Source organism: Dermacentor silvarum, chromosome 1 (genome assembly GCF_013339745.2).
Source record: "Dermacentor silvarum isolate Dsil-2018 chromosome 1, BIME_Dsil_1.4, whole genome shotgun sequence".
Classification (NCBI taxonomy): Eukaryota; Metazoa; Arthropoda; class Arachnida; order Ixodida; family Ixodidae; genus Dermacentor; species Dermacentor silvarum.
The window spans coordinates 423,703,021-423,717,231 of NC_051154.1; the positions used below are offsets into that span (position 1 = coordinate 423,703,021).

A 14,211-nucleotide genomic window follows, 5' to 3' on the forward strand; every position below is an offset into this window, starting at 1 on the left:
TAATTCTAAAGATTAGAATGTAGTATGGGGGGGTTAAGGCTTGGAGATTGACTCCAACCAAATAAGGGAATTTATTAGCCCGACGTTTAGGAGCCAATTCGGCTCCTTATTCAGGGGGTATTCTTTGGAGGTGGCGGTGTGCCGCTTTTAAAATGCCCATCGTAAGAAAGAAGAGGAAGGGGGAGAAGAGCGTAAGGTGGGGAGATACTTGACAGGGCACCTGTTCTTGTCAGACGAAAGAGGTGGTAGGTAGGTGGGGGGGGGGGGGGGGTGCGGCGATGCTGGGGGCGCAGCTTCAAGTGTGGGGAGAAAAAAAGATTTTTAAGAATTATGGCTTGTGTCCTTCAATACGCATGCCCTTTACAGACCTGTTCAAATGGGGAGCTCATCAGTAAAATTGAAAGGTCACTTTTTGTTTTTCTGAATCATTTTTATTGTGATGATCACACAGATAATGGAAGAAAGGAACATTCCTATGACTAATATGTTTCAGTCGCTCCTTTGTAAATGCCATGTCAGTCACCCTCGAGGATGTTAATGAACAAGCAGGCATCCTTTTTCATGCCCTGGGTGCCCAGGGAAGTGCTTTCGTCAAAGTTACGACAGCAATAGTTGGTACAGGCAAACAGTAGAGAATAAGACCACAAAATCTGCTTTTGAAGGTTTCTTCATTATACAAGGCCAGCATGTGTCTCACTCGGTGGCGCAAAGTGCACTTGCTCTTATGAACACTAAATTTTCCAACCTGACTTGGACATAAGTTATTTGTACTTCTTCCACAGTTCCTTTCAAATCCTTTGCAGCTTTAATGTAATGGGAAACAAGGTGGCAGTGTGGCACAGCTAGTGGGCTTGTGCAAGTTTTAGCATTGCTTTTCAGGAGACAGTGACAATCAGCCAATTGTGAGCAAGCAAAATCATTCCAGAAGAAATGTGCACTGACAGCATCAGTATGAGGGTATTTTGGGAGGCAGCACACAACAATTGTTGTACAAATAATAAGTACCGATTCTCATAGCTATGTATGTGATCACACAACAGTATTGTCTGTCATTCCAGTAATAAAAGCAGACAACATTCTTGCACAACTGTGGATGCTGCTTCACTGTTCAGTACTTCAGAATTGCCTGCTAACCTCTTGTTTAATGTGCAGTGAACATTGACAACAAGGTGGGGTCCGTTGGCTTTGTGTCTCGGATTGCTGGCAATGTCCATCCTGTCAAGCTAATTCGAGTGGACGAAGCCACTGGTGAGCCACTCAGGGACAAGAACGGGCTCTGCATCCCATGTGAACCTGGTGAGAAATGAGAATCCTTGTGGTTTTCATTCCCTTCAGCACTTGCACGAATAGTGAGAGGGCCTTTTAATGCTGCTGTGTAAACCAAATGTGCTGTGTAAACTGGATGTGCTATGTAAGCATGATGAAAGTACTTGGCTTGCATGTACTATCCTATTGCCGTGACGGCTAAAAAGAATGATTCAGAATATGTTTACAAGGAGTTGCTGAAGTGCTTAAATAGTTGGTTCGTGCTTGACACCCCTGATAGTTCCAGTGAGCCATTACTGGGGAGCTGTGGCCAGAATGTTGTTTGCACACTAAGAAGTTTTGTGCTGATTTTTCTGTGCAAGATGCATGATTACCTCGCATGGAGAGAGAGCCTTAGCGTAACCCCAGTGCATACACTCAAGCACTGGTGGAAGATGAGTTCACCTGTTAGCCGTATTTGAGGCACCATGTACTGTGCCATGTCCTATAGCTTTGTGGCATTCATTCGTTCATTCATTTAATCATTTATTCATTCAGCTGCTACTCTTAAGGTGAAGGTATCACTGTTGCCATCTTGCGTGTGTAGTTCAGATTCTCCCACCAGGCGACACCACTCAGTCATGTTTGGAAAAAGCGAAAAAAATCTGCTCTTCGCCGTCGCAGCATGCCCCGCTCTGGTCCTCTTGCGATGCTGCTACAGGTGATCCGCTGAGTTGAGGCAAAGTCCCCCTCCCCCCCTTCTTTTCATGCCCCTTCTTTTCATGTTGTGCCTCGCACCATTGTTGTTTTGTTGCTGTGCGTGGTGGCTTTCTCCCTGCTGATACTTTCAGCAATGACTCGGTCAAACCTTGTAAAATGGTCAGTGCTGATGATGGTGGCTATTAGTGGCTCGTCACTGCCGCTTTTGACGTGGCTCTCATGTGAGTGCGGGCCACTGCTTCGAAAGCCATCCCGGCAGATGACCTGCAGACCAGTGCTCACTGTAGAACCTTGAGTGACGTTGATCGTCAACTAGTCTTGTTTCTTTCTCTTCCTAGTGTGCATTTTTTTTAGCATTGTTTAAAGTATGGGCCCGCTAAACGAAGGGTCTAGGTATGAAATGGTCACTGTTGCTTTGTGCCTATAAAGATAAATAAAGGAAAGGGAAGGAAATTGCTACGGACCGCAGTAACTGTCTAGCGCAGTCTGTTGACACCTGAACAGCGGTCAGCAGGGAAGGAGAGGTGGTGGTAAAAGAGTAGGACTAAAGTTTAGTATAGAATAACAACGAAATATTTACAACAGAGCGACTAAGTAAAAAGGAAAAAGAAGACCGTTTGTGCAGTGATTTCCTCGAGAAAGTTTGTCACCGGCCCCACACACCGGCACTGTTACGTCACGTGGAACAGCCGGGTGTCGAGTCCCTGCTGTTCGAAGAAGTAGCAGTGCTTTTGTAAGCTACCCCCGTCCACGTGTATAGAAATTAGAGTTGTGGGCACGACTGACACCAGTTTTGTTTCGACTGCATGTGCCGCTTGACCTGATGCCTATTTCCCGACGTTCAGAAGCCACCCCGCAAGCTTGCTAACAATACACAGAGCCCCCATTGCACGCCTTGCAGAGTCATAGAACTCTTATCACGGGACAGCAGCTATAAATTTGTAAGTTGCAGGTGAACTGTGGTGATAAGTTTTCCGGAAATTAAATACTAGTAGGGGTGTGGGAATATTTATAACTTTGAACAGCGAATCTAATAATGTACTGTTTAATTCAGTTTTCGAATTGAATAGTCATTATTCAATTTGATTTGTCTTTGGCTGTATTCGATTCGGTGACAAAGGTATTATTCACACGCCCCTATCAAATAGACAGCATAGTACACATGGTTAGGTTGCTTAATTAGGGTAGAAATTGCACACACTCCCGTGCGCTCACGGGTTCGATGGCGCACCCGCTGGAGAGCCCGCGCGAATAGTTAGATCACGTCATTCGAGTTCCAGAGCCGCGGCACAGTGGAATGGTAAATGAAGCGGTTGCACAGAACGTTTGCTTTAGGGAATTCACACGCGCTCACCGCTGCTAGTGGTCATCGCAAGCACTCGTGCACAGCCTTGCACGCAGCCCCCAGAAGTTGTCCATATTTCGCCGACAGCCGTTTTCGTGACACAGTCGTCCAATACCAAGTCCTCACATTAGCCTATGGAATACAATCACATGATCTACACAAGCAGGGACTGCATCAACAGATTATTTGCTAAAAGTATGTTTCCTAATAGTCACCAATCTGTATAGTGTAAATTGTGCACGTGTTGTCTGCCTTTTTCGCGCTGTCCATGCTTTCCTTTATCTCTCTCTCTCCTAACTTTTTTCTGCTGAATTCGGAGACCTTTGAGCGCATGTGTCACTGTATTCAGTTGTGCACACTGTTGTGCCTGCAATGGTTGAAAAGCTTCGCAAAAAGAAATGGCAGAAAACTCTGCTCGATCAGGTTGCCGTACACTGCAACAAGCAAACTGCAGGCACTGCAGTGATTTTCAAGGGTACGATGATCACTCGAAAAAGAAAGTGGGGGTGGGACCACTATGCGAGTGCGATGATTACGCAGATAAATACGATATATTTTTTAACGAGAAAAGCACCTACTTGAAATCACGTGTTTCAAAACTTCACTGGGCGTCGAAACACGTGACATTTGGTTAGTAGCGCGTGGCTTGGAATGCAGCAGGTCACACACCCATCGGTACTTTTTGATGCAGTCTGCAAGGCTCGCTCATTGTTTGCCGCAAATCCTATTGTTCAACGGCCGCCTACAAGTTGTACCGCATGTGAGCGATGGCTTTGAGAGACGTCTCCCCGGTGTTGCCGGTATGAGGGCAGCAAATACTCGCTGAAACTCGCGTGACGCTTGCTTTATTAATTTAAGTTGATGTGTTTTAGTGTAAAGAGCAGCATAAATATTTCTAAAGGTCTTGCACTACGTTATTATCCTTGCACGTATCAAATTCTAGTCGTTTGCTCGTTCCGTGCGACAGTTGGTTGTGCTTGACTGATGTATATCCAGTTCTGGCTTCGCACTATTGGCTAGTCGCTCATAGCACTTCCGGGTGACGAGCGACGAATTCTAGATTTCTAGAACCGAGCGATTGAGCGAAAAGACCGAGCAATCTGTTCGCGCGACGGTCCGTTTCGTAGCGACGACTTCGAGCAAAGTCGTCGCTCGAAGTCGTCGCTCGAAGTCGTCGCTCGAAGTCGTCGCTCGAAGTCGTCGCTCGAAGTCGTCGCTCGAAGTCGTCGCTCGAAGTCGTCGCTCGAAGTCGTCGCTCGAAGTCGTCGCTCGAAGTCGTCGCTCGTCGCCGTCGCTCGTCGCCGTCGCGCACAAAATCGCTCTTATGCGGTTTGGGCTTAACCAGCTGGCTAGCTGGCATGCACTCATGATGTACCGTGCACGGCGCTTTCTTTTTTTCTTTCTTTCTTTCTTTCTTTCATATTTTTCTCCCCGCAGCCACAAGTTAGTGAACTCATGTAGGACTACATTGAAGGCGTGGTTGCAGACACGTGTGCTTGAAGGAATGTGGGGGAGGTGCCGTGACTAGACTGAGCCAAACACTCAAACCTGGAGAAAGAATTCCCTCCGTGTTTTGCCCACTTTGTAATGTTAGTGGCGCCACATTTGACAAACGTTGGAACTGACGTGAAACAGCTTGATATCTTTTTGCACAGATGGCGCCACTATCAAAAATCGCCTGCGAGATTTATTATTTATTGAAAATCTTCTGCTTCAAGCACTGCTTAGTAAAACTCGTGAGTGCTAGTAATTACATGACACTGTATGGTTATAGTAATGTGCAACACTTGTTGTGAATTGTACATGAAAAAGAATGTCAATTTGCATGGACCTGGCAAGCAGATAAATGAGCTAAATTCACTACTCCCCTGTAGTTTCCCTTATTAACATAAGCCAATTTTATCTTCGTAGAAGCCGAGATAAGGGATTGCTGCTTGATTATTGAAAATTTCAAAGTTTCAGCTAGAATAGTTTTGTCCCGTCGTCGATAATGCGTGACCAAGTATAGTCATAAATTGCCAATTTGAAGTAATAATAACTCGCGAACTGTTCATCAGAACACAAAACAACTTCGCATAGATGATAAGTACACTGTAGCCTAGAAAACCACTAAATGTTGTTGTCCTGAGTTTAAAAGGAAAAAAGATATTCATGCATAAACTTTTGTAGTTTGGCCCATTTTTATTGGCGCCTATATAAATTTCTTATTGCTTTATACGCAATTTCTCTTCATAGAAACCTTGTAAAACATTTCATTTAAAGACACAGCAAATTTCACTTTGTTATGTTGAACAGTTTAGCCGGAAGCGCAGTACAACGGAGGCTAGTGCAGCAAAAACGGAGTTTTTTGCTCCCACTGTTTTGCCTGCCATCAGGTAATGCTTCAGGCTAGGCGATAATACTAGGTGTCATTGGGAAGCGCAGAAAGTAAGCTTTCTAACGAAATAAAGTTCAAATTTGTCCAATGAGCGCAGGAAGCTCAGTGCATCTGCAAACAATGACTAAAATGCCGAGCGTGTGCCGCCAGAGTGGGACCGCAACCTTAAATGTAGCTTTGCATTCAGAAGTACTGAGATTAAATCCACACAGCATTATTTTACACCACTTCTGTGGCATGGCACTTCCATTGAAGAAAGTTCATTGTTCTTATCATGTGTTATATTTGTATAAAGTAAAATATGAATGAGAGAAAACATACTAGCATGCATATATTTACATTTTCACTGTGCGAGATATAATATGCAATTCACTCTTTTATACAAAGTGCTGGGCTTTGGTCATGTTTAGAAATCGTCTACGCAGCGATACGACCTCGCACCATGAATAACTGGCTCAACAAATGTGTTCTAATTCATATTTTCCTGTTGATTCTTCAGCTTATGGTGATGGTACAAGATTCATGTGGCTGTTATACACTTCAACTAAAATGTTAAATTTTTTATGTTGTAAAGGGCATGGTGAAGCAATTCTTATAGCCATAATTGAATGAGCAATAGAGTATTTGTGGGAAAATTTTTTTTTTTGCTTGCTTCCAGCCTAATAAGGTGTATGTGCTTACTTTTCCCTCCCTTTCTTTTTCATTCAGATGAAGTTGGCGAACTTGTGGGACGCATTGTGCGTGATGACCACATTCACTCATTTGATGGCTATGCAAACAAGGCAGCCACCAGCAAGAAAGTCTACAAGGATGTCTTCAAGAAAGGCGACTTGGCCTTTGCATCAGGTGAGCTGACACATGATCTGTCTGTCACCCCAGTCTGCAACATTGCCTCAGTGAAATGCAAGAACAGTGCTGATGTGTCCACAAATGTTGGATTTTTATTGTTTTTAATAGTATTCTTTGGCACAAAACATCTACAGAGTATAGACAATTATCTGGGAGATGTAAAAATGCTCTTGGAAAAGAGAGGGCATGAGTATACCTGCCAACTCCCCCGATTTGTTTGGAAGGCTCCTGAATTCTGACCAGTCCTCCCGATTGTACGGACATGACCATAAATCACCAAAAAAACTGCCCCAACCCCACTGCGAAAAAAACAAACAAAAAAAGCTCGTCGTGCAGCACAGTTGCATTGTAATTTCCATTATGCACTAGGTAGCAGCCAAATGCGGTTGTATATCCAAGTTATTTGTGTGCAGGCCTAACTCAGTTTGCTTCAGATCAAGAAATGTTTGAGGAAGGCGCGTCAGGCAGAGGTCCAATATGCATTGCATAATGGCTGGTTTTCTTAGGTCAGCTTTACCACCATACAGTACTCTTATGCGGTGAAGCACATGCAAAATATTTCGGTGAAGCATATTTCTTTCAGGTGCCAATCAGTTCTGTTGATTGAAAACTTACTGATTTTCATTTCAATCAAGGATTTTCATTTCTTCAGTGAATTTTGTCAAGTTTACAGAATGTGTACACCATGCGACAACTCGCTACAGGAACGTCAGATATGAGAACATTAACTATTTGATGTCTAGCAGGCTTGAAAAGCACCTATCCAACCACTTGAAAATTATGCCTAGTGCAACACATTGTAAAAAAACAAAGAAGTGAACCTGCTGCATACGACATACTCACACTGAGCAAAAATACCCAACCATCTAATTTCCCACTTGTTTTGCTAAAATATGTCGCACACATTATTCAAAACGGCAGCACAATTCCAAGCAGAAGTGTTACAAGATGCATTCGACACATTTTAATTGTCATTAGTTTCACCAATGCGCCTGAAAACATGGGCGTGCAAAAGGGGCACTTGCCCCCCCCCCGGGACAAAATCCTGCCGACGCCTATGCCTGAAAAGAATACTAAGAGCAGAAAGGAGCCACGGTCATGGGACTCAGTATTAGGACATAGTAAAAAAAATGAAAAAGCAGTGTACCAAGTTTGTTTCTAACTTATTGTTTGCTAATGTCTGTGTTTTGCCTTTCAGGAGATTTGCTTGTCATGGACGAGTTTGGCTACTTGTTCTTCAAGGACAGAACGGGGGATACCTTCCGCTGGAAGGGAGAAAATGTGTCCACATCGGAGGTGGAAGGAGTTGTTGCAAGGATAGCAGGCCTTACAGACTGTGCTATCTATGGAGTTGAGATTCCAGGTCAGCTGGGATGCCACATTTTTCTGTTTTTGGAGGGGGGGGGGGGGAGAAGAAGCAGGCATTTGTGATGCTGCGGCAGCGGGGTAAAATGGCAAAACACTGGATAGGAACATCACAATTCTGCTCTAGTTCGATTCAACTGGACCAACTTTGCCAAGTTGCTAACTGCCCACGCTGGCAAACGCCCGCTTCCCGATAACGGCACAAAACGAAACTTCAGGGAGCTGGCGCCGGCATGGCGGCGGGCACGCACGGTGACAGTCGAAGGTGAGAGAGCTACAGGGAGTTGAGAGGGAGGGCGCGGGGAGCCACCAAAGCGGCGGAGTTGCCGAGGCCAAATTTGCTTCCCTGCCGCCCTCCTCCCTCACCTTCCATGATCTCCGCGTGCGCCCGCCGTGCCGGCGCCGCCCGCTCCCTGAAGTTTCGTTTACTGCCGTTATCGGGAAGCGACCGTTGGCTGGCGTGGGCAGTTTTGTGGCCCTCGCTCGCTATGCACTTGCGTGCTGCGATATTTCATGACTCACACCGTTCTTGCATCATGCTATGGTGCACGAATAATTCCGGTGCCCGTTTGAGGGGAGCGTTTTCCGTCTCAGCTGACTTCCGTACTCCCAGGCAGCCACACTGTAACCGGTATTTCGTCCCCTGCAACTTCACTATAAGCGATACGCGCATACATAGAGTGCTATGGTAAAATTAACGGGACTCTGAAAAGACCGTATTATATCCGGTCCTGCACTATAAGCGGTTACGTTATAAGTGGTCTATACTGTATCATGCTGAAAGGAACACTACTGTGTTGTTAAAAAAAAATTCAGTCCTGATGATCTGATTGTTATATCAAGTGCTGCAACTTTTATATGCATACACTACTTGTGTTTGAGGACTGTCCACTTAATAAGACACCTTGTGTGCATTTCATTTTGCCAGGATCTGAAGGCAAGGCTGGCATGGCTGCCATCTGTGATCCTGAAGGCAAACTTGACCTCAAGGCTTTCTTGCGGGACGTACGAAATGCCCTCCCTGCTTACGCAATACCTCTCTTTATTCGCGTAGTGAAGGATCTGGAAGCGACAGGTGAGCATGGACACCATTCTTGAAATGAATGTAGACAGTGTAGCACAGCAAAATGGTTTGTGCACTAGAAGACTTGAGCAAAGAAAGGGGGTACAGGACACGCGAAGTGCTCAACTTTTGTCAGCGCATGTGAAGCAGTGCACGTACACACTGGCTACGAATTTCTGAAATGGAATAGCTCAAAAGCCTTCTTTTCCTTGTGTAGATTGTAATCTTCATCTCCTCTTGTTTTGCCAAAATGAATTCCACATAACGACTTGCCAATATGACTAAGCATAGTGACTAAGCAGCTATGGTGCTCTGCTGCTGAGCATAAGGTTGTAAATTTGTTTTCTGGCTGCGGCACTTGCATAGTGATGGGGCGGGAATGCAAAAACACTGTGTAACTGAGAGATCCAAGTTGTCATATGAAAAACTCCAACATAAAACCCCAAAAGTCGTTAAACAAATGACCTATGACCTTTAGGCCATTCATAGTGTTGATAAAAATCAAACCATTTCCATTAAGCATATTTACATTTGCCTACGTTATATGAGAGACTGTGCTAATAATAACTTCAACCTGCCTGTCTGTAGAAATACTCATGGATAGAGATTAATGGAATTTAGTGGAATTTAATGGAGCCTTAATCTAGAATTTTATTTCGAATGAGGTTAAACGACCTAATGTTTTACCAGCAATAAAAGACTTCTTATTGAATAGCCAGCACCACCAACAGCCATGACAGCGGATGAACATTCTTTCAACTGCATTATGTGAACTTAGGAGCGGGCAGCTGGCTAATATTTAACCTTCGTACTACCTCGTGTCATCAAGGCTGCCAAAGTTGAGGCCCTCACTATGCAATGAGCAAGCAGAATAAGGGGAACCGAGTCGCTCGATTTTTTTTGTTAGTTGCAATCATATGAAGCATATAGACAATGAAGTCAGGATATGCGTAGGTGAAATTAAACATTATTTTTTAATTCATGGAAGAACAGTAAATTCCATATGCTTGTAAAGCAGTGAAAGAAAGTGCATTTTGTTCAGTGGACAAGACACCAGCTGCAATGGCTATAGATTGCAACAATGGTTTGTGTTTGCATCATAGATTTTTGACGAAAGACTAAACAACAGATACAAATAAAAACCATGACCTAGCATGCAGGCTGGCTGCATGCGATGATACGGTAGCCTACAAACTCGTCCTAGTTTTATTTTGTCAAACGAAAGGAAGCATGGCTAATGCAGATCATTTGTGCCATGCAGATTTCATAAACTGTTTCAAGACTATCCATTAGTTGTGACGATTTGGCATTCTCCATTGTGCCAATATCGGCCATTTGCGAGCACTAGAAACAAACCTGATGACTTGGACGAGTGCATCTGTCATTGCTCTGCAGAACAAACATTGCTCCTGCAGTAAATCAAGCAAGCCCTGCAATAAATTTCACATTTGTACCCTTTCCTTAGTAGTACTAGTGCCTGGTAGAAAGCACGTGCTATGCCACTGCATTATTTGGTTATTGCAAGAATTGCATCTCTAGAAGCCAAATCACTTATGCTACAGGTGCATACCTGCCAACTTTTACAATTTTAAAATGCCCAACCTTCAGTGCTTGTCTACGATTGTTGTGATGAAAGCAATAATTTTACTATATTTATTTGCATCCTGTTTGGGGAAAACTGATTTCAAGAAAATACAGAATCTTTTTTTTTTTCCTCTTTATTTACCCTAAAGATTACAGAAAAGTGCAACAGATGGTACACATCACTCAGTCAATGGTGAACAATTTGAAAAAATAAATAAAATTTGACAGAAAACATAAGTAGCCAACTTGCAGGCATTATGCTGGGTAACTGGTGGTTAAAATACCACATTTCAAAAGTAATGGACAAAAAAAATTGACGTCATTATAACGAAGAACAATTTTAACAGATAGAACACTGTTTTAAACTATGCTACAGTTAAAAAAAAAACAGACCTGTTGGATTATTTTAACACCCTTGGCAATGTCAGCTACTTAGAGCCAGTGTATAATGGTACCCAAAATTTTGAGTCTGCATGAATTTTGATGAGCCAACTTCATGAACATTTTCGTTTATGACACAGATCATTCTAACTACGACTGTAGGGCAGAGTGCCTGTTGACCGTGCTCCTGCAGAACAAATCCAGCAATTTTTTAAAATAAACAGTCAGTGTCTTGAGTAATAAAGCAACCTTTAGTAGTATTTAAAAAAAAAATTGTTTTCTGGCTTCGATTGTTGTATTTTTCAAATTATGAGTTTGACATGTCTGCAGATCTACTTGAACCCAGCTTACAACCTAGTCGCACTTTTTCGTTTCCTTTTCCCAAAACAAAGGTACCTACAAGATCAAGAAAGTGGATCTCCAGAAGCAACAGTACGACATCGATACGATTAATGACCCAATGTACTTCCTTGACCTAACGGCTAATGAGTATGTGCCTCTAACCAGGGCTGTCTACGACAAGATTCAAAAAGGCGAGGCAAGGGTCTGAAAGCTGCAGTCAATGCTACCCTGCCCCCTTTGAGGACCAATGAAATTCTCAGCTTCATACGCATTATATGTGCATGCAAAGAGCCTGGAGGAGCAGCCGTGCAACTAAGTCCTGTTGGCTGCTGCCGTAGTCGTGTCCTTTCCGTGACACTGGAGTCGCCCATGTTGCTTTTCGTCTGTGACTGCCTTGTCTTTATGACTGTTGGGCAGTCTGGGTCATGCGGCACAGTCAAGAGGAGCAGTACAAATCAAAAACCGCAACGAAACAATACATGTTCTGCAGAAATGGTAGTAGTACCTGTTGATGCTGCTGTATTTAATTGTTATCTCTGAAGCCAATTAGCCTGCCATCTTGTGGCAGAGCACATTTAAAATTGGTGCTGGGATATCATGGAAAGAAGAGGGCAGGGCCACTTGTTTAGGAGAAAGATTGCAGCTGCCTCTTGCATGTATTTTTTTTATTACATTATTCGTAAACTGTTTTTCATAACATGCCATGTGATAGAATGTCGTCACAGTGTCAGAATGTTGCTCAGTTTGCAGGCACATATCATTGAGAAGGAAGGCAGTGCCATTTCTGCTTTGTATTTGGAACAATCTGCAGTTCACACTCTTGTGCTGCTGATGCAGAGGCGAGAAGACAAGCTAGCTTGTGAAGTAGTGTGTGTTGTCCTTGCTTCATGCTGCTCCCACATTCCATTACAACAGTGATGCTTTTGTGATGAGGCTGTCTATCATCTTGCCGCTGCTTTGAGATTATGGAGATATGCTACTTTGTGTACTACAAGCCCTTCTGTAGTGTTGCATAACAAGTGACAAGTGATGCAGCCTTGCATTTGGATGCCTACAAGTGTGCACAGTGTGTTCGTTGCTATTTTAGGGCTATTCTCCGGCAGCTGTGTTTAGCAGGCTCCGAATGCAATATAAACAGAGTTTTGATCTGTTCGAAGGAAGCGTTGCAAATTTTTAGCACTGCAAATGGCAAGAGCAGTGTACACTCAAATTTGTCTAGTGGGTTCTATCCTAATTGAAAGCTAGCGGGCAAATTGCAATCGGATTATATTGCACCCAGTTATGTGCTAACATATCCTAACAGAGTAATCCTGCTATTGGTCCTGCTATTGGTATTAGTCCTGCTATTGGCTATTGGTTTCACCAACCTTGTGGTAGAAGCTCATCAGTAGCCTTGCACCTGCCTTGTTCTAGGTGGAAAGACAAGAGGAAATTCCGTGAGCACTTCCGCACTTTGCCATGTGCTGCAGATCGAGATGCAGAAATTATTATAAAGGCGCCCAGTGCATCACTTATACGAGGGTGCAGTTGTTCATGAGGCATTTAAGACCTGCTGTTGGTCGTCGCAGAATTTTATTTTGTTATGTGCAAAGACAAACTGTTGGTGCAGTGTGTTGAAAAAAAAAATGCATTTGCTATTACGAGAGCACTTTTTATCACTGTTGCCCACAGTTTGGTGAGGGAGGCAGTTTTGCCATTTACATTTTTTTTTACTATAAAAAAGGGAGCAAGTTGAATGTTGTTTCTTGCTAAGCAAGGGGGTTTCCGTGTTGATATTGTACATATATTGCTGAGAGAGAAAGGTTTTTTTGTTAGGCTTCTGTGATAAACACGACCAGACCAGCTGAAGCCATCCTGTTGTAATCAAACCTCTGTACTTAGCAAAAATAAAAATATTACAAATATCAGTTTGTGAATGCGTCTTTTTTTTTTTTTGGCAGGATGTCAAGTTTGTGTGACTACTGTGTGAAGTAGGCAAGCTTATCAAATGCACACCTGATAACTCTACTGTAAACAGAGCTTAAAGAGATAAGTTGAGCTGTATTAGTAATTTACCCTTATACAGTACCAAAAAAACCTCTCTTACAGTGAGAGAAGGCTTGATAAGCCAGGAAGCACGCAAGATCAAAAGATGGGTGAGCCTACAAGTGTTACATGGATGAGCCCACAAGTTCTCGTACTCGCTCGCTGAGACTTGAATTTTGGCGGCTCTATTCAGGCGTAGTTTTCTTTATCAGAAAAAAAAATCAATAACACATTCTAAAAGAGCCCAAGACTGAACTTGGCAAGTTCCAAGAACTTTTAGAGCCACAATGGTCCAAATAAAAAAAAGTACTACAAAATTCGCAAGGACTTGCCAGCATTAGGGTTTCAGCGCAAAATTTAAAAATTGTAACTTTGACCTGCACTATTTCTTATAATAATGGATCTATTATTGCGAAATCAATGAAAATAAAGTTTTGAAAGAATAGCTTATCAGATGTCACTGATTTAGAGCTTCGCATTAGTGTCCCTTTAAGACACAAGTGGAATTTGTGATCATTTTTACAATGCAAAATTGGCCTGCCAATATTTTTCAGGTGACCTTGAAACACCCTTGTAGAAACGAATGCAACTAGTGTAGATAATCTCTTATTAAAAATGAGTGTGACGAGCATGCCTGGCCCCGGAAGTCACTGGAATCATCTGCAGTTCCTGTTTGGGGGACAAAATTCTAAATTTGTTTGTTTACAAGGATGGTAACCACCATTTACATTTGACAGCTTGCAGCAAGTAGACAAAAGGGAATTCACCTACAAATAGGTTATACTGAATACTTAGGTGAGCACAGTATTCTAATGCAGAGCATGGTTCTTGCACGGATTTTATGGTCACAGCAGTTTGAAGGATGCTTTGTTTGCAGGGTTTGCTGGCTGGGTATAACACATTATGACGACTATT

At 43.1% G+C, this 14,211-nt stretch overlaps 1 protein-coding gene across 1 annotated transcript in view; it reads left to right on the forward strand.

Moving 5' to 3' along the window:
* Positions 1 to 13,178, forward strand: part of LOC119437641 (long-chain fatty acid transport protein 4) — a 101,264-nt gene extending 88,086 nt beyond the window's left edge. The window contains exons 8-12 of the mRNA XM_037704632.2: positions 1,153 to 1,296; positions 6,396 to 6,533; positions 7,735 to 7,899; positions 8,830 to 8,976; positions 11,322 to 13,178. Coding sequence (XP_037560560.1) covers positions 1,153 to 1,296; positions 6,396 to 6,533; positions 7,735 to 7,899; positions 8,830 to 8,976; positions 11,322 to 11,479 — 752 coding nt within the window. The 3' untranslated portion in view covers positions 11,480 to 13,178. The remainder of the gene's footprint in view (positions 1 to 1,152; positions 1,297 to 6,395; positions 6,534 to 7,734; positions 7,900 to 8,829; positions 8,977 to 11,321) is intronic.
* Positions 13,179 to 14,211: the final 1,033 nt, after the last annotated feature.